At 41.1% G+C, this 24340-nt stretch overlaps 2 protein-coding genes across 7 annotated transcripts; one reads left to right on the top strand and one right to left on the bottom strand.

Moving 5' to 3' along the window:
• Positions 1–464: 464 nt before the first annotated feature.
• aifm1 (apoptosis inducing factor mitochondrion associated 1) lies at positions 465–12773 on the bottom strand. 4 transcript variants are annotated; one of them, XM_053442171.1, is made up of 24 exons: positions 12637–12773; positions 9178–9305; positions 8830–8953; positions 8695–8739; positions 8169–8273; positions 6815–6889; positions 6629–6700; positions 6425–6520; positions 6242–6313; positions 6060–6131; positions 5883–5963; positions 5396–5529; positions 5145–5275; positions 4865–4955; positions 4601–4685; positions 4449–4525; positions 4260–4368; positions 4047–4154; positions 3813–3901; positions 3594–3734; positions 2853–2995; positions 1319–1443; positions 1019–1209; positions 465–902 (listed from the first exon to the last, which is right to left on the bottom strand). In XM_053442171.1, exons 2-24 carry the CDS (start codon positions 9262–9264, stop codon positions 831–833), a joined length of 2325 nt encoding a protein of 774 aa, XP_053298146.1. In that variant the 5' UTR covers positions 9265–9305; positions 12637–12773; the 3' UTR covers positions 465–830. The 4 variants fall into 4 exon arrangements, with proteins under 4 accessions (XP_053298146.1, XP_053298143.1, XP_053298144.1 ...); XM_053442168.1 differs by lacking the exon at positions 12637–12773 and adding an exon at positions 10643–10912; XM_053442169.1 differs by lacking the exons at positions 6242–6313; positions 12637–12773 and adding an exon at positions 10643–10911.
• A 132-nt stretch (positions 12774–12905) lies between these two features.
• gab3 (GRB2 associated binding protein 3) lies at positions 12906–23056 on the top strand. 3 transcript variants are annotated; one of them, XM_053442166.1, is made up of 10 exons: positions 12906–13091; positions 15509–15809; positions 18341–18485; positions 18581–19038; positions 19131–19180; positions 20027–20264; positions 20541–20631; positions 21094–21172; positions 21962–22075; positions 22528–23056. In XM_053442166.1, the coding sequence occupies exons 1-10, from the start codon at positions 12933–12935 to the stop codon at positions 22660–22662; spliced, it is 1770 nt and encodes a 589-aa protein (XP_053298141.1). In that variant the 5' UTR covers positions 12906–12932; the 3' UTR covers positions 22663–23056. The 3 variants fall into 3 exon arrangements, with proteins under 3 accessions (XP_053298141.1, XP_053298142.1, XP_053298140.1); XM_053442167.1 differs by having other exon boundaries at positions 20024–20264; positions 22531–23056; XM_053442165.1 differs by having other exon boundaries at positions 20024–20264.
• Positions 23057–24340: the final 1284 nt, after the last annotated feature.

The following is a 24340-nucleotide window of genomic DNA, read 5'->3' as shown; positions in this document are numbered from 1 at the left end:
AATAAGATAAGAAATGTGTATGAATATGAAACATGAACACATTACTAACAACAAGGCGCCCTCAGTTGCAGGAAAAAAAACAATGTTTCTTCATGCTTGAACATTTTAACCTCCAGATAGGAAAAGTAGGCCAAGCTGTATTTAATGTTTTAGTTGGATCTTCTTATTTAGAATGTAATGCCATACATTGTAAACCGTACTGGTATGGTTATCAGTTGCCTTTTACACATACAGTCCGCTCTCTTTCACAATAAGTGCTATTAGATGAGGTTAGAACTTTAGATCTCCCCCCCCTCAATTTTAAGGTCCAGTCACCAATCTGCCCAACAGTAATCAGAGATTCAAACGCTTCAGGACACATGAGCTCGACCACACAGTATTTAACAGCCAGAAAAAGAAGAAAAAAAAAAGAATCACAGCTCAGAATGCAGGTCCACTTTTCTGTCTGAAAATAAGGGGATCACTCCAGTTTAAAAATAGCTTTTATTGCAGCTTCTCCCACAACGAGCTGCTCTGATCACACAATTATCCATTATTTAACTTTTTCTGCCTGCTGGGGAAAGCGGCTATACAATCACACACATTTGGTGGTAGCGGGAACATGAGACTGTGATTTCTCCCTGAATAGAACCAAACAAGTGAAAGAACAGCAAAACAGATGCAGCACATACAAATTCCAAATGTGAAAATATTTCAGAGACATGATGTTGAACGTATCGTTTTCATTGCGTGGTCAGTGGTTTCATAAACCATGTGGCAATGGCTGCCAAAGTTCAGGCTTCACATGAGGCGGATCTGTCCTCCCATAACGAGCATCAGACCTGAACAGCTTAATCCTCGTGGATGTTGAACAGCTTTGCCACTTCGTTTAGATCAGCATGTTCCTCTCCATCCTTAATTATCTACAAATAACACACACAAAAAAGACATTTTACATTAATGAAAAGACAAATTATGAATCAAATTAATCTGCAACATGACACAAACTATTTTTTAATAACAACTGAACAGTGTGTACCTTTCTAGCAACGGGCATTCTGTTGAACACATTCCACAGGATGATGCCCACCACCACCTTGTCTCGCAGGTAGAAAATAACTCCTTTGCCATAGTTGTCTCTCTGCTGCTCCAGAGCAGGGGCAGGGGTGGAAGAGGCCACTGGGCTGACGGCTGTTTCCTCTGTTTCACTTTCAGAGCGGATCCCAGTTCCTGCAGCACATTTAATGAGAAAAGCTCAATCTGACCCTTCGTCCTAAGAATCACTCTGTTTGTTTTTGCTTCATAGGATTAGGGCTAAAGAGATAGTGGCTGTTCCTACCTGAATCCTCTGTAGCAGCTCTAGGTGTGTCCTTGGCTGTGGCTTTGGCAAACACTCCTACTGTTGGCAAGCTGCTGTCAACGATCCCAATGGCTTCATAGCCAACATCAGGCCCCAGGTCACTCCTGTGAGAAAACACATGAGGATTGACAACATGTTGAGATAATTATGTATTTTAAACCCTTTGGAATGAGAAGTATTCTCTCTTTATTTATATGTCCTTTCATTGATGAAAGGAACTGAAGAAAAATCTAAATTGCTTATTTTCACATTCCAATGTTGTTTTAGGACTTAGCCAATATATATTTACGTGGCAGTAATACAGTAAATTTGTCCATGTGCTATCAACAACATTTTCTAAGCAAACATGATATCTAAAGCTCCTTTTCACTGGTCAAAAAACCCATCAGCATCTGGCTTTTATCGGCATTAATCCCTGGTCAAATGCAGTTTTATCGGTTCTAACTCTGATTGGCATTGATGGAAACATCTTCTGCTTCATTTTTCCAGTCTGGACGCTGATGCTGCACTTTTTCTACAGCAACATTGTGACGCACATTGAACTTCCCGGCGTAAATATCCTTAAAGTTAAAGTACTTATTGTTTTTCACATCTGGGGAAGAACGTGCAACAACCATTTTTTTCTTTCTATTGATACATGCAAAATGTAAGCCTGGTTAAACAGCGAGGTGAGAGAGCCTCTCAGTTCCTGGCTCGTTCGTGACATCGAACATGACTCGCAGGGCAAAAACAGAAAGGTCAAACGCTATGTATACCCATCAATTAAAGAAGAGGCATCCTGCTAAAAGGTTTTGCTCAAGTTGATTCTCCGAAAACTGTGTGGGTTTGTGTACATCAGATAGGATCAGCTGAATCCTGATACAATTTTGTGCGTAAATGCACAGGAGGCATTACAGCCGCCCTGTTATGACACTGTGCTGGTGTGTAAGTCACGATAGTTTGACTAATGGCCGTGTGTGTGTGTGGGGGGGGGGCAGCAATGACCCCTTGTTTTACGAAGCAGTGTGTCACATTTCACCAGCTGCCAAAAACTTGCAGTTGCACCAGCAGTCTGTCTAGCGAGGGCAACAATCCACACTGTACTACAGTTTTTGGCAAACTCCTACAACTCCCCATGTGATTATATCAGTAGTTTTTTTGAAAGAGTTAGTACACGTGTAATAAGCTTGAAAAATGCCTGACTGAGTATTGCAGCCCTCTGCTGGCCACTCAATGTCCTCTAAAAGCGTTTTAAATATTTAAGGATTTTTAGGAGGAAAGCAATCGGGCATGTTCATGTAGGACCGAATCTGAGTCATTTACAGGATTGTATATGCCGCTCCAGTGCCTACTTATTTAAATGTATGCTATGAATCTGGACTCAAAGTCATTAACAATTCAAACCGGCTCTCGCTTACAAAAAATATCTTTCTTAATTTTCAATTCAAGCTGGTTTCAGGGTTTGCAGCCGCAGCTCTCATTAGGGAGTGTTTTAAATGTATACTCAGGGGAAAAGAAGAAGTCTGATACCCACCAGAACATAGACTGATGCCAATAGGGTTTGTTGGCTCCGGTCATGTTCTCTCCCGCCAGTCGACCGCTCACAACAGCGTGATCGTGGTGTTCCACTCGTCTGCGGCCCAGTCTGATGTCGTAGAAACATGCAGCATCTCCTGCCTGAGAGGAGACACAAGGGATTTAGGAAGTATGGCTTGGATTAGAATTAAAATGAAAAGATTAGAAGTTACAGCGACGTTTTAACTGAAAAACTGAAAACTAAACTCAAAAGAAGAGATGTAACTATACATGTCAAGAGGTGTATTATGTTGTAGACATGACTTGAATTTGCCTGAAGACGGCCCTATATCCATCTCTCCATGTCCTACAATTGGAAAATAAACTTATTTGCAATTTCTGTATTTATATTTGGTCAACTTCCGTTGCTATGTTTAAATAAAAGTATTTGACCAATTAGAAAAACTAGGGTGAGTCATATTACTAAACTATTGACTCCATGACAGTTAATTCACACATTCTAACCGCAAGTTTTGCAAATGAAGGCTCAACATGAACAGCAAAATTGCTATTATAGGTATACGCGCTTTCTAATTTCCAAATCGACTCAAAACCAGCCAGTTAAAAATGGAAATAGTACATGTAATGTATCACACATCATAAACTACAGTATTGGTGGAAGGATGATTAAATTATATTTTCCTACACAATTCTTCTTGATCTTGACCGAGTACCTGAATTACCTTGAAATTTAACTTACCACCCAAATATTGGACCTTGCTTGCAGCTCTGCATTGACCCGAAAGCCTCCAAAGTCAGAGTCCACCTCCAGACCTGCTGACTTAGCCAGGTCAACATTGGGCTCCAGGCCAACGGCTGCAACTATGTGATCAGTTTGCACCTACGGGGAAAAGGCCCCAAAAAATAAGTAACTAATTTTCCTGAGACACGTTGCACATCTGCAGAAATCTGAACTCACCAATCGGCCATCCCTCAACTTGATTTCTAATCGATCATCTTTGAAAGTCACAGACTTCACCAAAGCTTCTGCAATGACTTGAACACCCTCTAGAAAACCAAAGGGAGAATAATGTTATTTATTGGTAAAAAAAAAGATGAGTTAAGACATAAAGGAAAGCCGTCTCTTTTCTTTGGCCATCCTGCCAGTTAAATAAGAGGTTCACATAAGCTACAAAATAAAATGGACATTGACCTCTCTTGACTTTTTCAGTTGTCCAATTGCTCAGATACTCAGGCAGAACTTTTCCCATGTTGCCCTTCTCAGGGAACATCTGCATCACCTCCAGACCAAACTCAGACGCTGGAAAGAGAGAGAAAGAATGATCCAACAACAGATCAACAACTAACTTCTGTTAAACATCAGGGTTATCATCTGTTCTCTTCTCTTCTTGTCAAGGAGTCTTACATTTCCTGCCGAGGGCACAAGCCAGCTCGCTGCCCAAGAACCCGCCTCCGATGATTGCGATGGACTTTGCTTCTCTGGAGACCTTGTCCAAGGATTTGAAGTCATCAATCTGTGGAGGAGAACAAAATGCAATTCATTTCATAATAATATTCCTATCATGTCAACACCCCCTTGTGGCTAAACACTGACCTTGCGGAACAGAGTCGTCCTCTTCATCACCTCCTCTCCTGCTCTTTCAATGGCCTGTAGATTTCTTGGCACCCCCCCTGAAGAGCAAAGTTCACATTAGTGTCCATGAAGATTAGACACATGCAGTAACAAATGCATTTACAGTGACCCACCTGTAGCAATCAAACATTTGTCGTAGGAGATCTCAGTGTCGTCGTCCAGTTTCACTTTGTTTCCTCTCACATCCATGTGAACCACCTACAATAGATTAAAGCATCTATTTAAAATCCACAACATTATAATTTGAAAAAGGAAAATTAGATCTGGAAAAAAAGTTTATCCTACTACTAGCAACCACTATTATTAGTACTATTTATAATTATGAAGTCAGCAGCACAGTGTAGTGTGTGATGGTTGAAGGAAAAATCTAAACCAACCTTTCTACCAGAGAGCACGGCCACGCCACCATTTTCTGCACTGGCCAATTCTTCTGCTTGAATGTAGAATGATGGAGGCTGGAAGTAGATACTGGAAAATAAAAACAAAGATATTAAAATGATTGAACTGTTTTCTCAGTTAAAAGTATTAAAAAAGTATTAAAGTATTAAAGCAAGACATTGTGCAAATTGTGAAAATAATTTACAACAGTTTTAAGGGGTCGGTTAATAGAAGTTCAAAAATAAAGACAAACACACAACAGAAGAAACTGAAACACACCTTCTTTCTTTTCCATTCCACTGTTTGAAACGCAGAGTTTCTGTCACACTGGAGTCATCAGAGAACCACAGTTCTTTAGAAAGAGGGGGTCTCATGTACGGAAATTCTGACTCCTCAGTCACAATTAAGACCTGGTAGCAGAAAAAGACCATAAAAGTTAAATTAGTTAATTGAGACTCAGGTAAAACTTTGTGGGTAATGAGCTAAATTCGGAGTTTGGATTTGATGGTGAAATCGGAGATGTGACTGACCTTGGCACCGGGGTCTCTGGCTCGAATAGACCGGGCGGCAGCGAAAGAGGCAGTACCCCCACCAATAAGGAGGTAGGGGGCGTGTGAGGGCACCTCGGGAAGGGCAGGTGTGGCCTCCACTGCTGGAGTTTGAACTAACAATGACAGCAAAAGAGCGAGCAGGAGAGAGAAACAGGCAATAAGCAAAAGCAGGAGACAGACACAGTTCATCAGCATCTATGGATTACACAGAACACTTGAGGAGGCAATGCACCTGGTAAACAAAAGAAATCCAATTTTTCATGTGAGTGAATTTAACCATTATCATTACATAAGCCAAAACAACGTGAAGGAGTCATGAACAGGCAGGGACAGAAGCTGTAACGAAAAAGAAATGTTAAAAATATAAAAAAAAAGGGAGAAAGGGTGTATGAAATTAACATTATCGTTGTGGGGGAAAGAATCGGCCCGCTCCCCTGCTCCAACCGAAGCTGGATGGTTGTCTTACCACTCTCTGCCACAACTTCAGGTTGAGCCTCGGCTGGCTCTGCTGCAAGCGGCTCGGCTGTTTCTGCTGCTGCTGTGGGTTCTGTTAGTGTGACCGGATCATTAAGTGGTTAAAACAAAGGAAACCCCACAGTTGTGGTAAATTAAATTCACTGCCTCCGTGCGCAGGTCTGCTTACCACTCTCTGAAACGGTTGCAGAAGGTGACTCTGTTAGCTCAACTGGGGAAGGCTCAGTTGGGGGTGCTGGTTCTGGTAGTATAGCGGCAAAAATTACAAAATAACCTAACATGTACCCTACAGCTTATAACGTAAAATTGTATTTGCTGAGCTGTAGATCAGAATGTCGACTCATATCTTACCCTCCTCAACTACAGGTGCAGAAGATGGATCTGTTAGCTCAACTGGGGACGGCTCGGTTGGGGGTGCTGGTTCTGGTAAGTGTAGCGGCAAAAATTACAAAATAACCTAAGATGTGCCCTACAGCTAATAACGTAAAATTGTATTTGCTGAGCCGTAGATCAGAATGTCGACTCATATCTTACCCTCCTCAACTACAGGTGCAGGAGATGGCTCTGTTAGCTCAACTGGGGACGGCTCGGGGGACGGCTCGGGTGCTGGCTCGGGTGCTGGTTCTGGCACTATAGTTGTAAAAGTTATTTAATAACTTAATCTGCACTACATCCAATACGTTAAATTCATATTTAACTGAGCTGCAGATCAGAATATCCTTTCTTCTCATATCTTACCCTCCTCGACTAGAGGTGCAGGAGGTGGCTCTGTTAGCTCAACTGGGGATGGCTCAGGTGGGGGTGCTGGTTCTGGCAGTATAGCATAGCAATAAAAGTTAAACAAAAACGTCTTAATGGGCTAATACATAATATACATATTTATCTGAGCTGTAGATCAGAGAGTCCCGTCTCCTCATATCTTACCCTCCTCCACTATAGGTGCAGCAGGAGGCTCTGCTGCTTCTTCTGGAGGTTCTGCTTCTAACACAGGCTCATCTGCTGTTGAGGTAATCGAGTTTAGACTAAATTCTTTAGAGATTATTAAAGTGGAGGTCCATTAGGAACCATGCATTTCCTCAGATTTACCCCAGGAAAAGCAGCATGCCGTCACAGTATAAACGGGAAGCTGCCCAGTTACCTTCTACATATAACATATACCACATTATACCAAGTATGTTTTGGTTAAATGCTTCTTACGTTGCAACACTATGCAACTTTCTTACCGTTTGATGGTGCACTGATTTGTAATGTGGACAATGGTGAATGAGAACCATCTCCTATGAGAAATGTGTAACTGAAAGCCTACATTTTCAGAATCAACTTAATTTAACATTAATATTGTGTGAAGTAATATGTTGATCCAAGTGTCACTGCTGTTTTTTTATGCTTGTGATACCACACTGTTCACATGTACTTCGGGAAAATGCAGTCCACTGTAAAAGGGCAGCTTCCAATTATGTACAACATTATCACATTTCAGTTTATAGAAAGAAAATGTATTTTGAGTAGGATCCCAGGAAAAGTTCCACAAAGTATGACACATTCAGAGAAAATGCCAGATAGGATGGGTCGAATTTGATATAAAACAAACAACAACACACACAAAAGGAGCAAACAATATTGTTAGAAAATACTGACACAACTCAAAACACTGTCTCACAAAAACAGAATTATTTACAGTTCAGAGTGAAGGTTAATATGAGAGTGTGGGACGTTTATAGTGAAACTGTAAATGGGTTAATGTACAATGTGAGTGGACAGGAAATAAATAACATCCAGTGAATTAAACAGATAAATGACACATGCATAATTAAGAAGTGAAGACGTTGGAAAAAAATTAAATGAACACATTGAACAAGAAGGAAAAGTCACAGTTCGGGTAGCAAACTTCTCACACAGAGAATAAATACAACACGTGCTATGAATGTCCACAGTGCCTCATGTATAAACCCTGTATCATAAAACTATTATTTCATATTATGCGGGTGTGGGATAATTATGGACAGTGTTAAAAGAGAAGTGACCAAACAGGTTTGATTTACAGCCTCCTTATTGTGCACCAACCTCAGCCAACCAGCTAGTGTCACCATTTCTTTCACCCAATTCCTCAACAAAGTACAACGTGTTCAAATTGTGATGAAATGCAGAATTCCACATTTTGAATGCAATTACAGTTTTTTATACTACAACGTTTTAGTGTAAACACAAAGTTTACACAGGAGGCATGTTTTATTCATTCATTCATTCATTTAGGAGTTAAGTAACGAGTGCAGACTACCTGGGACAGGTTCAGTTGTTTCAGTGGGAGCTGCTGCTGCTTCAGCTTCAGGGGCCGGAGGGATCGGCTCCTCTGGTGAAGGAGCTGCCTCAGGCTCTGCAATGGCTGAGGAAGAAATAAACATAAATATACAATATTACAGTATGAAATGATTAGTGTAGTGTATAACTATATTTAACATGTTATGTGACATTCAGAAAATTGTTCAAAAAATTATCAGAGATAAGAGAATCAATTTAATCATGAATTAAATAAAGTTCAGCTGACTCGTAATTTGCTGTCTATGTGGCAATAAAGAGGAAGTTAAACATTGCACTGCTGAGTCAGCTGATTCAGAGCCCATATTTGGTGCATATGACATTTAACTACAATTTTAAAACAGAAAGCTAAAGCAACTAATGCATAAGCTCTTTCTTCACCATCATGACAGTTCAGTCTCAGTATCTATTAAGTTATTAAGAGATGTGGCGCATGATCTGTCAACACACAAGATAATATATTCTCTGAAATTACAGAAATAACTCACGCTCTGTTTCGGTAGCTTCCACAGCTGTTTCAGTGGCTTCGGTAGCTGCAACCAAAACAACAAAAATAAATATAACTGTTAACTGTTCATGACATGACAGTGGAATAATAATATCAATCAAGAAAAAAAATTCACCAGTCGGCTCTGAGAAGTTGATTGGCTCGTCTGTTTGTTGTGAGGATAGTTTCAGCGGTCTGGAGGAAATGTCATCGATACGTTCCTGATATCTACGTTGGTCACTTTTCACAGTTCTGTACGCCTGTAAAGACCAAACCAAACAGTTACTCACAACAAGATACACTTTCACTGTAGAGGTGATAAATCTGCCACTCAGATCCGGTGATGAGTGTTGGCTTTGAGGAGTGAAAGTGTAGGGTAGGATTGTCTGGTTGAAATCAGCCATATAAGCAGTGGCTCTAACACCAAAGACAATTGCTTATTTTAAACATAGACTCGATGCATATACTTTGTTTCATAACTCACATATACTCCCCCAGCAAAGGTGGCTGCTCCAACCAGGGCGATGTACAGCTGTGTGTCCCTTCCTAACCCCGAAGGGCCTGTGGACATGTTAGCTGCTGGTACACGTACTGGTCTGCCATGGTTTAACACTGGAAACAGTAAACATCATAAAAACCATAAATGCATAAAACTGCATTAATTTCAGTGCTCACAAAAGGTAATCCAGAGAGAGCCATGCAGCGCACACATGTGAAGAACACGTTCAGTGATTTGGTAAAACCCAACAACTACATTTACCATGACAGAGGATGCTTTGTTTATGATCATGGTGACTAATATTAAAGTGTATATTCACTGATCAATCAATTTTATTCAGCTGGTGTTCCATGAAAAGTCACATCTCTACATTTCAACTTGCACTTTGATTTGAAATTCCCCCAAAATTATGATTCTCACTTTGGGACTATGCGCGCAGAAGGATCCCTGTGCTTGTTAACAGGGTTGATTAAAGAAAGCCCAAACTGGCATTCAGGCTTCAGAGGGTAAAACCTTCCCTATGATCGACCCCCTCTCTTGAGCTGCTTTTATTCATCACTGTACATTCCAGACACCTGCGGCATGTAACTAACGGTCTGAAAGAAACAACCCCCCTGTGATCCTTGTAAGCATGGTGGAATTTGACGGGGAGGGCTGGCCCCTAAACAATGATATTAATATATCAAAAACAGACATTGGTCAATACCAATTATCACGATTACTGTCGCAAAACTATTATTATTTGTGTCCAAAGACAAATGTTTGCTGTTGAGTGAAGGTTTTTCATTCAAACTCTTATTTATGAGCAAAGTTGACATTTGGCAGGCCCCTTTGTTTAAGGCGACTTACATTTAGTGCTTCAACATCTGTTAAGATTCTGTTTAGGGGTTCAGTATCTTGCCCAAGGACACTAAGGCATGCAGATGGGGAAGACTGAGGATTGAACTGCCAACCTTCTGGTTAGAGGACGACCACTCTAGCCCTCAGCCAATCATAGCTCCTCACTATGCTGCTCAATGTACATATATATCATGACCCTTTGTCACTGATGACGTTTACCATTTAGATGTTATTGATTATTGCTCCATGATTGGATACAGATTGTTTTAGCACCCAGCAGGTTCAAGTACAAACCAGCACTGAACTTGATGTATGAACTTGACAATGACTTGAGTTTTATTATGATTATGCTGATGATTATACGTATGATTATGAATATTATTATTAATTAGCGTTGCTTTCTGGGAGACTGCAGGTAAGACGTATAGCAAGTGAGAGGAAATTTGATCAAAGTTAGCTAGTTCTGCAAAAGAGTTAGTTAGCTAAGTTAGCTCAGTAACAGGTGAACTGCGGTGAGGCACCTTGAGCCAAGATGTTGGTCATTCAATCTGTTACATGCGGCGTGTTTGATCTGGGAGCCACCATGAAGTTATTGCAGAGAGGGACTGACCTGCTCTTCTCCCATTGAGCCGGCACAGAGTCGAAGAGGCTCTAGCTAGCGGTGGGAGCTTCTTCAACACGCTCCTGCATGACAGCATGGTGGCTCCGCGGTGGTCTGTTCCCGGTGTCAGGAGGACGGAGGTCGGTCTGGAGCACGGGCTGCTTCTCGCTGCCTGCGGACACACGCTCCCAGAGACTAGCAGCAGCAGCGCGCTAAACGTCAAGGCCAGAGACAGGTCATTCGTCCGAGGGGAGTCATGGGTAATGCTGCAGAGACTTTAAACGCGCGCGAGTGGTCGCCACAAGAAAACCAAAGAGCGGAAACGCCCTCCAAAGAAAGATGGCGACGCTCCCCGGACGCTGTCAATGTTAACGACAGTAGTAACACATTACGTAAAGTCTGATAGGACTGTACAGTGTTGGGTGGTAATTGTGTAATTGTGGACATACACTGCACAGCTCAGATCACAGACGTGTAGGATGACATTTAATCTCTGTTTTATATGGTGTTACATCCAGTGGAAGCGGTTTCCGGCTCTTATCCTCCAAAGCTCTTTGGAGACTGTCGTAATCCCGTTTCTTCTTCTCCACATTTGCTGTAGACAACATGTAGCCTGGGCGTGATGCTGCCCTCTATTGTTTGTTTAACCTGCACTGCAGCGACTGCAACACGGTCAGAAGAATGATTTTAGGCACGAAACACTGCAACAGAACATAATAATGACTGAAATCATTCAGACTAATCATGAAAGGGATTTATTATCGATATGTTCAGAAAAAAACAAGGCAAAAAGTAGAACAAATATAAAATGCTAATGGCCTGGGGTTTCACATGATCTTTGTCCATTGAATTGTATTTTGTATTTGAGTGTGCTATAAATGTAATGCAATATAATGTTTAGTACCTCCCTGGGTATTCACTCAGTAATGATGTATGAAATATACCCAGTCCTAACGTTATAGATTAGGGCATTAATGTCGTCCCCTGGTGGTTACTCGAGAAAACCTCAGCACGGGTGACACGTGGTGTTTGTAGTATTTATTATTGACTGCGAACAACAGCAGAATGCAAATTTTAAAATATCACAGTGTTTTTTCTTCTGCAGTTAAATTCAAAGCACCTCATCTGTCGAAAATTGCCATCTGAGAAATGTAGACGTTTTTTGTGATGCCAACGCTTTTACGGTCGAGAGGAAGTTATGAGTTCTCTTCTCTCAAAACAATGAAAGATAGGTTTGAGGACCGACATTATTTTGTGTTTATTCCCTTATATTAGATTGAGGGACTGATAATGATGTTATATGATTTACATATATATTGCATTTATAGTCCATGCATCCTTGCAAGGTCTATCCCTTGATGGGCCTTTATCCAAATGTGTAAAAACAGCACATAGAAATATATAGAAATAGCATAACCCATAATGTATCGATCCCCCGAGCAGAGTATGGATCAAAGAGGAGAGTTCAAAAAAATGAAATCATCCTGAGTTACTGAAACCCTGAGAGAAACCACGTTATGGTTTAACACTGTTAAAACCACTTCTTCTTTCTTTGGAGTTCACAAACCTCATCGGGCAAATAAATTCAACAGAAAGGGGAAGATACACTTGTGTTGTATTTTACTCGAACCTCAAGACAAGATCTTTTAACAACGTATGACTCTGCGCGGAAAAATGCTAAAATGTATACCTCACATGCAGTGGAGTGACATGTGTACTTGAAATTCCTTGATCATTATTTCTTCCTTGTTTTGTTTCACTGTCGTCTTTGTCCCTGAGATAACAGACACCTGTGGCCAAGGCTCAGCAGCTCCCAGGAACAGGTTCCAGCCAAAGACAATTTCTTGGCTGTAATTCATGACAGCCCCTCCCTTACACGTTCACTTATGTGTGTAGGAATCACACACAAAGGTTTTTGCTCTTCTTCTGTGGATACTGCAGAGCCTATGTGCAGATACTTCAGAAGAAGAAAAAATGACAGACGACAGATCACTGCAGTTTACCTTAATGATATAGATTTCCATCCCAGCCTGTGCATGTTATAGAGTCCTCAAACCTGTCAAATATCATTTGTTTTTTCTTCCCCACAGGCAAACCGCTCCATCTGCTTGCCCCTGAGCTCTTTGGGAAAATAAACACTTAATTCTGTCTCTCTCTCTCTCTCTCTCTCTCTCTCTCTCTCTCTCTCTCTCTCTCTCTCTCTCCCTCTCTCTCTCCCTCTCTCTCTCTCTCTCTTTCAGTGTGATCAATTTCTTGACTTCCTCCTTTTGGAGTGGCTGGGCTGAGCAGAACACAGGATATGCTTCGCAGTGCTCTCAGTTTCGCAGCAGCAGCAGCAGCAGCAGCAGCAGCAGCCGTCGTGAGGACGACACGCTTTGCTGTAAAGATGAGTGCTGGGGATGTGGTCTGCACCGGCTGGCTCATTAAATCCCCCCCAGAGAAGAAACTAAAGAGATTTGTGAGTAGGAGTGCACACCGGACACTTGCGTATGTCCTCTATGGGAATGCCAGGCTGTGCTGCTGTGCCTTGTGTGTGTGTGTGTGTGTGTGTGTTTTCGTGTGTGTGTGTGTGTGAGTATTTATTAGGATGAGGGAATTAGGACACGACGGCTTCCATGCTTTTGTTAAACTGAGCTGTCATTCAGCCTCCTTCATGTCGTCTTCCTCATTTCTATTTAAAACACCTCACCGCTGTGTTGTGGAGACACTTCATACTTATTAACGCGCAAATATTATGATAAAAAAGACAATATGTCACAAGCTGCAAATGTATTTCAGGCAGACATGGAAAGAACTCTTAACAGCAAGTATATATAATTGCTTACATGGACAGTATACAGCCCTCACTGTTTCGTGGTTGTCGGGGTCATGTGATAATGTCCGCCACTCACCCTGCTCTACTCTGTGTGTGTGTGCCTGTGTGAGTATGTGTGTGTGTGTGTGTGTGTGTGCATGTTTGTGTGATGACCGTGTGTATTGTGAAACATGGAAAGCAGTGTCAGCAGCAGCAGTCAGACACTTCAGACCTATAAGCAGAAATAGTCCGGCTCTGTGGTGGCTGTTTGCACTTCCCCTGTGCAAACAGGGGTGGAGGAGGCCTGTTTATCAACATCATTGCAGAGAAAAGGATGGGGAGGGGGGTTGGGCGCGTATGTGATGATGGGGTTTTTGGGGGTTTGGTGCGGGAAATAGAAACTTGTTCTCACACACCATGCAGATCTTGTTAATAGCAGAGGACAAAGTAAAGGAAGGTCTTTTTATACAGGTGTAACGACTGGGACATGATCTGACTGAATATTCAAATGTCAGCTGCAGGCACGTGTCATTGTGGAAACTTCAGCTTTCTTGGTCAAATGTTTCTCGCCCATTAAATCCAATGAAACATGAAAAATGAATTAATCAAGTTTTTGTTTAGTATTTGGTTCGCTGACTTTGGTTTCAGCTGCTTTATTGTCCTTTAGCAGTCAATATTGAATATTAAGTCATTGTAAAATGACTAGTGAATGTCTGAAGCGGCTGATTATTAAAAAATAAGATTTAGTGTCAGGGCCCTGGTTTGCTGGTTCACTGTTTATTGGGACATTTGAATAGAAAAAAGCCATCATCTATTTTAAAAGTATAACCCATGCTTTAATGATTTCATCAGTCAAAATGTTTGTTTAGTTTAATAGTATTGTACATATTAAATAGTATGTTTACTTTATAATGATATTAGCTTTATTAATATAGCACCCTCTAAAACAGCCAAAGTGCTTCTCAAATCACAGACAGCAGATGAAATAAAACATCTTATTAAAGTAATGGCGAAAAGCAATCAAGTAAAAGTCACTGAGTTAACGTATATCAGTTTGAGCATGAACCACATTGAATCTTCTGGAGTTTTTCTCCGTTTTTCAAAGCTTCCTATTTAAACCACATGATGACAATAAACAAAACTTAATCTGCTGAGGAAGAGCGCACGATAAAATATGGGAGATTTTCTGGTTTGCTCGATATTTACTTGCCTTGATTTATGTTTCTTAAAGATCAGAAGCTACAGCCATTCAGCGTCAACATTCACAATTTACATTAGATGCACCTGTTTATATAAATAGCTTATTTCTCAAACTTTTCATACTCGAAACATCTCATGGATCTGACTGGTTACGGTTTCCTCTTAAAACCTGGCGATGTTGTTGTCAGAAAGCCTGTCTAACCATTTCCTGGTATGAACACATAAATTACCAACTGACTTGTGCAGGGGCAGATTAACCACAGGCAGGGAGAAAACCACAAGTGTTGTGTTGTTAAGTGTCACAGCACAGAAGTTTTGGGAGAGGTCACACACTTGTGAAAATGATATGAACACCCAAACATCCCGCCTGACTACTAGGAATTATTTTTAATCAAGAATATAAATGTTTTAATTTGTCACCAATATGACTCTGTGAGGGCTCAGCCATCACATACTGAATGCAGATCTTTGCAGCTTTACACTGTTAATACCGCCCAACAGTTTCAGTGTCGGGGTTTCATTAAGTAGACGGTATAAAGAGGTGGAGTAAGTGAACACCTCTTTCGTTCATGTTAGACATTTTCTTCTAAACACAGTGAACTTCCTCTTCTCTGCACTTCTGGGAAACGAAATGTTGAGGTTCCGCTTACTGACCATATCTAAAGCCACAAAAACGCAGTTAAAAGTTGCTAAGTTAGCTGTTGTGAGCAGGGGCTGTGATCTAATTCCCATGACTGCTCATGACTAATTGCAGTCGGGAGGGGGGGGGGGGGGGTAGTAAGCAGTGCTGCTAGGTTTAATGAAGCACTGCGCTGAAAATGAATGATTTGATCATCTAAATTGAAACTAACTCCAGGATGAACTGCTCCTGTCTCCCTCAGGCGTGGAGGAAGCGCTGGTTCGTGCTCCGCAGAGGTCGCATGAGTGGTAATCCCGATGTGCTGGAGTACTTCCAGAGTAAGAACTCCAAGAAGCCGATCCGCACCATCGACCTGAAGGAGTGTGAGGTGGAGATGCTGACCGGGCAACTCAGGGTAAAGAGAGACTTCAACGGGAAGCACCTCTTTGTGGTGAAGACCTCATCGCGCATCTTTTACCTCGTGGCCAAAACTGAGGAGGAGATGAACAGCTGGATCAGCAGCATCAGTCGAATCTGCCAGTTTGGGAGCCTGGAGGATGCAGGTGAATATGCAGGATGGTCAAGATGATCAGCACGTCCCTGTACACATCTGTCTCAGTGAAGATCACAGAGTATAAGGGTAGATTGACTTTTCTGGTCCAGTAGAAACGGTTATTACACAACAGGAAGTGAAGAAGTAAAGCTCAAACTTTAATTTGAGGTCAGAACGTTCATTTTGAGCCATGTGGGTTTTATGAAAGCATCACAGACTAAACATTAGGTGGATTTTCCTTTGCTGATAACTCACATGGTTGCGCGAGACTATGGTGTGTTTCCAAATTCTTTCTCACTCGGGTGGTATAAATACATTTTCTTTTCACTAGTCTTTCACTTGAGTAAAGTTTATAATATCTCTGTACGGCATAACTTGGGAAATTATTAAAATTGAATGCCATTGCCAGATATTTTAAATTTTTTATCAGAAGATTCCCTGCAGCTATAAAATAGGGAATTATTCTATGTCGGGTGTGATCCTACAAGAGATCTGAAGACTCACTCCTCTAATAAAACGCTTTCTGTCTTTGCTTCCAAGTCTGAGTGAATCTAACTGATCTCTGGAGCAACCAGAATGTTGTTTTACAAAGTTAAAGGCATTCTAGAATAAATTGTAGGGAGGAACATTAACTGCAATCAATCTGAGGGATCCATGCTGGTTGAAGTGGCAGCTGTGCAGTGCTGTGCAGTGCTGTGCAACACTGTTTCTAAAACAATGTGAGACAAAACATATCTGCTCCTCAACAACACAAGCCATATGTGTCTAGATATTTAACATTAGATATATCCAATCCAGTCTAACTTTGTTTGTATTGTGCTGAACCACACAACGTATATTATTTCAAGGCATTTTACATTGCTGGGTTGAGACCTTTCAGTGTTATGGAGAGAAAACCAAGAGTTCTGAGCAAACACTTGATGACAACTCCTGTTTAACTGGAAGAAACCTTCAACAGCCTCCACTAGACGAGTATATTAATATTCCAACAACAGTTTTTTCCCCTAGAATGGAAATTAACTCATATGATTTATATATATATTACCTCTGCAAATGGGTGTTTTCTTTTACATTTTCATTGAGTATAATTCATGTAACTTTAGTGGACTGATTTTAAGGTTCTAGCTTTGTGGTATTCTCTCTACTGAGTGCCACTCTATTTAAATCTAGATTTGTTTTCCTTTATAAAGTCCACTATTCTTCACTTTTCTCTATATATCTACACTTGTTCTGCTGCCACATGATCACTCAACAATCTGCTCTCCGGAGGATCTTATTATGACCTTTTACTCCTAGGGGGATATACTGTGAGGAGACTGTTAGAGTTCTGTTAGAGCATTGTCATCTGTGTGAAGGAGATAGAGCAACGGCACCAAGTTGCTGATATGCTGCCCCGCATGTTTCTATAAAGCAGTAGTTGTGAGACTGTATTGTATTCCACACGCTAAAGTCTGTGACCCAGATTGTTGCTGTGGCTTTTTAAAGCGTTCTAGAATAAAGTTGGGCTGCATTAATTAAGAGTTTTCAGAGAAAGTAGGACAGCAGCAGTAGATCCCACCTGGATTGCAAAACAGTTCTTTGAAATGGCAACTCATATTTAATGCAAAGGGAAATTAAAGATGGTCTGCCACCACAAGATAGCACGAACATCTATTAAGGAAAGCAAATGTTTCATGAGAGCATGCAAATACTTTTGGATGACCCCCCCACACACACACACACATTCACACACACACACATGGATCTGAAGGCATGGCCTTGACTCAGCGGCCTTGGGTGAAATGGAATGAAACAAATTTCTGAGCGAGAGCCAACCAGACGAAAAGACTGGAGATAGTATTAACAAATGAGGACACAGGGCTCGTGTGTCTGCTTTCACTGTGTCTGCAAAAAACATTCAAACTCACCTGCTCCATGTACAGCAAGTTGAGACTTTGACTACAGGCTTAGAGAGACATGCACCAGTGGTATGGTTTGCATATTGGACGTTGGTGTTATCTTATCACGGCACATCCTTGTCCTGTGATGTAGCTGGTTAGAGCTTTTTTTTCCGAAACTGCAAAAGTGAGCTGCTGTTATTGAGCGGCGGCAAGTCAAGAGCAGCTAGAGGACTCAGTCCACAGAATCCTGAGGCTGCTCCACCGCTGCTGCACAAGATGCCGATCTTTTTTTTTTTGTCAAAGTTCAGTAACAGAACCTCAACCTGGAGAATCAGTTGTTGTTATCGTTGCAGTTTTCACGACAATGCCTGTTGTCATGGACATGATGTTGTCAATAATGTCACTTACATCGATGAGTCCCAGCTGTCCCTTCATCAGAGCACTGGTCACATGTTTATTCAAAGTCCATAAATACTGAACATCTTACATGTCCAATTTGCACCAAATCCGACACTGTACTTCCTTGGGCCCTTACAATACACAAGCCACGTGTGAAAGCATTAAGATGATTGATTCTGGAGATATACAAGCCACAGTCAGACAGAGATTTCTGGAATCAGTAGATAGATGATTTGTGACCATCTCCACTTGTTCTCCACAGAGAGTTCAGAGGAAGGCTTTCCTCACACCCCCACCTCACCTGACGGCTCTGACCGAGCATCTGTGTCAAGCCAACTCGATTTTGGTCATCCCCTGGACTACCTCTTACTATCGCAGTGTGAGACAGGGAGTGTAAGCACCAGCAGGTATGTACAATCTGTAAAACCAATGACAAAGGTGGAATTTGGGGAAAAGTTCAGATTTAACAAATGCAACGTTTTCATTCTCCGCATATCTGTAGACACAACAGCTTTTCAAACTCGGACATCTCCCTGGAGCAGAAGTCGTCAGACGATGCTGTCAAGGACATCGCCCCATCACCGCTCTACACTGATTCCTCTCCCTGCAGCTCTCATCCCAGCCACAGCCCGTCTCTCTTCCCCCACGGAGGGCTGATCAACCCTCCTTTTAGTGCTCCATTCATCTCCATGGCTTTACCTTCCTCGTCGAACTCCCCGCTACGTCACTGTGCCGCCAGTGTATTCCAGTTTGACCGGCCGTATTCTTCTCCATCGTTGGAGGAAACAAGTGACAGACACACACCTCCTCCGCTGCCACCCAAGCCTAATCACGTGCCAGAGCAGCTGAGTGATGAAGGGGCTCAGAAGCCGAGAGCGATGAGTGTGCGGCATATCTCGAGGCACGCTGCATTATTTCCCCGGAGGACCTCCTTGTCAGGCTTGGACCAATTAAGATTTGGTAAACCCTTCACAGTACACATAGTACAGAAGCTAAAAAATCTGCACCCATTGAAATTAAACATAATCCTTATCATTGTTTTATTTTTTTAGGAGATGCTGATAGCAGGTTGATGAGGAACAGGAGGCAGAGTCTCAATTTGGTAAGAAAATCAACAAGAAAGATCTTGTTGAGAAGAATCAGACCCATGCCAAAGATATGAAAGTGATATTCATTTCTTCATGGGATTCTTGGATACAGAGCCAATAACTATTTCACAAAAGTCCAACTATGAGCCACCTTGGGATCTACCCACAGACTGTATATAAAGATGAACAAGGTGCTTTTGATGTCACTTGGGGTCAGAGTCTGCGCTGTACAGATCGAGGTGTGGAGCTGTAGTTTAGATACATGTGCTAGACCAATCATGAGCCAGTGTCAGCTGTCAATTATGAATCACTTTAAAGCCAAACTTACCAGAAAAATGGTGCTTGAACAAATAGCAGTCTGATAAGAATTGACAAAAAACATCTTTGACAATAATGTATTGTGAGATGTACTTTTTCTTTTTAGTCAAAGTAGGACAATTAAGATGATTTGGCATGTCGCCCATCTTTATATACAGTGTATAGCAGTGTCTCAATTTAGGGGCCACATCCTTTGTCGGCTGCATTCGTAGACCAATCGCGTCACAGCGGCGCGACTAGACTGTCCCAATTCAAATACTCGACGGCTCCACCCAATAGATCCTTCCCGGGCCAACGTATCCCAAGATTCATTGTGCTTAAGTGACTAATTGTTTTCCAAAGAGGTGGAGCTACCTTAAGCATCCAAAGTGCTAGTGTAATTTTTCTTAAATGTACAAATTAAGAAATAAATGTGTATAGATTGTTTTTTGATTTATAAAATGAAAATTACACAATATGAATTTGCTAATACAATTAGCCAATTGTTCCACGTTGCAACATAGTGGACTTGTCTGATCTCCGGCTCCTTTGTCTTTCAGCAGCCTTCTTTAAACACCACACTAGCTCAAAGTTTCCGGGATGAGTCATATGTTCCCATGACTTCTCCTCCTCCCACCGTTGAATGTGACGGTTACATCCCAATGAGCCCAAGGACGTTCAGCTTCGTCGACACAAACTGCAGTGTTGAGTCCTCCGCAGCTGGCGGCTCACTTATGTGTCAACCGGGAGATCTCGCTCCTCCTCCCGTTCACCGACACCTCAAGCCTCGTTTGAGGAGAGGTGAGAGCTGATAGGTTCCTGTTACATTTCTGGTATTTTGTGAAAACTGATTACTTAATCTTTAATGTTAAATCTTAAAATAACTGAAAATGATGATAGTTTTGATTCACGTGCACATGCTCCCACCCTGTCACATATTCATATATGGAAAATGTCAGTGCAGTATTAAACATGCATACCTATCTTCTCATGATCATCTTTAGTTCTCGTCCAAAACAAACCTTTCTGTGGTACATCAGGGAATTGTATCAATTTATGAACTTTATTTGTTCACAGCTCGACCCCCACCTCTTGACCTGAGAGGCCTTTCTACCATCACCGAATGTCCCACTCACCTTCCTCTGAGCAGAATGACGACTGCATCATGGTGAGAGGAAACCTTTCCCAAGGAGTCTTGTGCTCTTAATGTTATACATTAACATGATCAATAAAAAGTGTGAGCATGCTAAAATAAGCAAATAAAGCCCTTTCCTTCTTTTAGAAAATATGGATGTGATTTAATTTCACATAACAATTCACATCTTAAACTGGTACAAACAAATAATAAAGACCTTTCTGCTGCTGTGTTAACAAGCATTTATTATGTTTCGAAATAATATCGAAATTAGATTTAGATGTTGTCTAGAGACCATCAGCTGGGAGAAATAGCTGGTGCCAGTGTTGTTTGGCTGACAATAAGACTTCATTAAAACCTTTGCCTCATGAAAATTTGACTATAATTTACCTTGGTTATACGTAAATATGCCTACTCAGCACAAATATCATGTTTCTCCATCGCTTCTTTATTGCTGGTTTCTAATCTGATGTTGATTCTCTGTTTTTTGTGCAGCTGCAGCTTTTCAGTGAACTGCTTACTTCCTGACAGACAACTTGAGAATGGGGACAGTGCGAGAGATGGCGACACAATGGTAACATTTCTATTCCCACTGCTGAAGACAAAATTTACCCAATACACACAATATTCACAACGAAAGACTTTATCATGTAATTTGAATAATGCCATCAACTTCCCCTCTATGTCAGAGATTAAAAGAGAACTATATTGTACATTGTTCATAATTTAGAGCAATTGAGATTTATTTATCTGTTTCGTTTAATGCACTGGAAAGATGTTATGTAACATGAACTGATTTGACTTTCATGATATCAAGAGCAGCTGGATTTAACTATATCTAGGCCTCAGAATTTAAAAAAGAAAACACTGGCCTTTAAACTCTATGGAAATCTATGTAGGGTACTGATATAATATCGACATAATTCTTATAATTGTGTGACACTCAGTGGGTGGAGAAGGTGCTCGGGGCACAGTTAAGACTTTGTGAAAAGATATTTCATGTTTCTAAAGTTTGCTGATCAGCGAGCTGCAGTCGCAGTGAAGGCCCTCCAGGCTGTGAGCATTTGTAACAGTGTGAAGTTGTACAAGGCTCGTCTTTAAAATGGTGCATATTTGGGGCAATATCCTGGTATAAAGTTTGTAGAAAAGCACATTGGTCATGTGTCATCTAGCCTGACTCTCCTCCGAGTAGTTTCCTCAACAGTTTAAGGCCAACATTTATTCAGACAGTGATGAGGTCCTGCCAGCTTTGTAACAGTTCATAATTTACCGAGAGGCTTTTAGAATTGCAAGTATCTCAGACCCAGCTTTCTGGGACCAATAATTATTTAGTCAGATCTTCATCTGTTTCTTTCTCTGACAGGAGTCAAGGCTCCATCTCACCTGCGATGGAGCCGGTCAACCCTGGGCGAGAAAATCCAACCTTGACTATTTGTCCCTGGATTTCAATTCTGCATCTCCCTCTCCAGTACAGAAGGTTTGTTACATTCAAATAAATAACAGCAATGAACCATTTTGCAAATGAAGCCTTTGAAGACACACCAGCGGAATTTCTTTTTAACCCACACCAGTTAAATACTACAAGATATGGTTTCAAGCACAGGGTAGCACCTATTACCATAGATTAATGATTATTGACATTGTAAAAGTAAAAGCAGACCATACTCAGTAGAATTATATCATTATAATCACAAGTTAATATTAGCTCCACTGACCCGTATCTATTAAACTATTCAAATCAGTCCTTATTATAAAATTTTTTTACTATCTGCAATACACTTGATGTCAAGTTGAAGCATCTGAAGCAACCATGCAACTTTGGTGGCACTAAAAATGTAATATATTTTGCACAACATTACAGTGAGAAATGCATGATCCAAGATTTGTAAATCAAGATGTCTTCCGATCTTTCTCCCTCTATATGACCAGCAGCCTTTTCTGCCTGATGACTACAGAGTGGACTACGTGCAGGTGGATGAGAAGAAGACCCAAGCACTGCAAAACACCAAAATGGAGTGGACAGATGTCCGGCAGTCAAAGACATCAATGGAAAATACACTGTAGAAAAAAACAAAAACATTGGGTTGCAAGAAGATGACCAATCACACCAGCAAAGAGGACATATGCGAAGAGGACCAAAAACAACTTACTGTAAAAGCACTTTGTGAAACAGCATTGACATTAAAATGTACAGGTGTAAATAGAGAAAGGTCAGAGGCTTGTTTGCGCAGATAAAAACACAGAATTGCACTGAAAAGCCTGAGTTCATTCTCAGTTGTTTGTTACTGTAAATGCTGCCTGATCATGCACTGTCATTTTTACCATAGCATAAGGTTTTACCAACATTTTAAAAAGGGCATCACATTGCTTCATTGTAAAAAATAAGTTTTCTGTAAATGTATTGTATAATTGTAGCTGTACAGAAGAATATATTTTCATGACCAAATGTTTATTTTAATGTTTCTCTCCTTATTTATGTATCGTGAACCAAAATGATCAATGTTGAGCTAAAACCTCCTCAGACCTGGAAGGTAGAGTGTCAACATGACTATTCTATCTATCTATTTCTTCAAGCAGCTGTAGGCGACATGTGTTTTTTACTCAAATAGGACACATTCAAAGCATTGAGATGAGAATATCGAACCTCTACATTTTCAAAGTGAAGAATTTCCCGTTTAAACAATCTAAATTGTTATCAGGTTTTACTTAAAAGTTTGTATGTCCACAATTAACCCATAGGTACTTGTCATGGATTGTTCTTTAATAATAATGAGTATAATAACTGGACCTGTCACAGGCGTTAAAGGGCCCTCGCACCTTGGTGGCAGTGGTTGGGTAACACGCTGAGGCTGCTACGCCCACTAAGATATATTCAGGGGGGATGTTAGAGCGTGTCCCTGCATCCACCAGGATCCTACTGCAGAATGCTTGCTAATTATGTCTCACAATTCAGCTATGAGGTCTGGAGTCGCATTTGAAAATGACGAATATGACGTTTGAACCAGAAGGACTACTTCCTGTTTCCAGTCGGTGGTGCTGTTGAGTCATTTTGCCTCACCTGCCCAATATTGTCCTTGGGGTTTGTTTATAATGATTCATCATATTGGAAGATGTGCAGTGACGTTACAACCACTTTTGCGTCATTGCCGGTTATATAGGATTAAAGGGATAGTTCACCCAAAAATGAAAGTTCACTCATTATCTACTCAACACTATGCAGGGGTGGATGTTTGAGTCCTTGTAAGGGAAATATAACATGTGACCACAATATGATCATGTTTATTTCCCCTTTGATTGATCATGATTGCATCTCATACAATGTAAACATGATCATGCTGTATCCTGTACTACTGAATGAATCTTGGCCGGATGCTTTAACTAGGCATTGTTGTTTTCATGTGATCAGAAGATCCCAACCTTTGACTTTGTAAAAACTCCAACCAGAGTGGGAGGGGTTAGCCAAATGTATAAAGACAAAGAGCTGTTTCCCATCGGTGTGCATATTACAAACTAACCTTTGGCGTATGCACCATGCTCAGAGCATTAAAGTGTGACAATACTGTAAGAGAATTGTGTCTTGTTTCCTCGTTGTTAAGATGGGATTGTAGAAATTGCCACGACAGTCCACAAAACATTTCTGGAATCTCAGAAGTAAACTTTGTCCTTGTCATTTACATCATGTTTTTATCCCAAATGTCGGCTGATATCTTCCTAAGTGCATTCATAGACCCTCGGACACACC

The sequence above is a fragment of the Pleuronectes platessa genome, chromosome 15 (assembly GCF_947347685.1).
Source record: "Pleuronectes platessa chromosome 15, fPlePla1.1, whole genome shotgun sequence".
Classification (NCBI taxonomy): domain Eukaryota; kingdom Metazoa; phylum Chordata; class Actinopteri; order Pleuronectiformes; family Pleuronectidae; genus Pleuronectes; species Pleuronectes platessa.
Note: the sequence above shows the minus strand (reverse complement) of the source record. Positions and strands in the feature narration are given on the sequence as shown.

Bases quoted from the DNA above. Each gene is read 5' to 3' on its own strand.
- aifm1 (XM_053442168.1), bottom strand. From the start codon at position 10,730: ATGCTGTCATGCAGGAGCGTGTTGAAGAAGCTCCCACCGCTAGCTAGA. The intron at 4,956-5,144 runs GTGTGTTTCAGT...TTTATTTTCCAG, and splicing joins TGGAATGGAAAAGAAAGAAG to TATCTACTTCCAGCCTCCAT. The intron at 1,444-2,852 runs GTGGGTATCAGA...GTTTTCTCACAG, and splicing joins TGGCATCAGTCTATGTTCTG to GAGTGACCTGGGGCCTGATG.
- gab3 (XM_053442165.1), top strand. From the start codon at position 12,933: ATGCTTCGCAGTGCTCTCAGTTTCGCAGCAGCAGCAGCAGCAGCAGCA. The intron at 19,181-20,023 runs GTAAGAAAATCA...TTTGTCTTTCAG, and splicing joins GGAGGCAGAGTCTCAATTTG to CAGCCTTCTTTAAACACCAC. The intron at 20,632-21,093 runs GTGAGAGGAAAC...TTTTTTGTGCAG, and splicing joins AGAATGACGACTGCATCATG to CTGCAGCTTTTCAGTGAACT.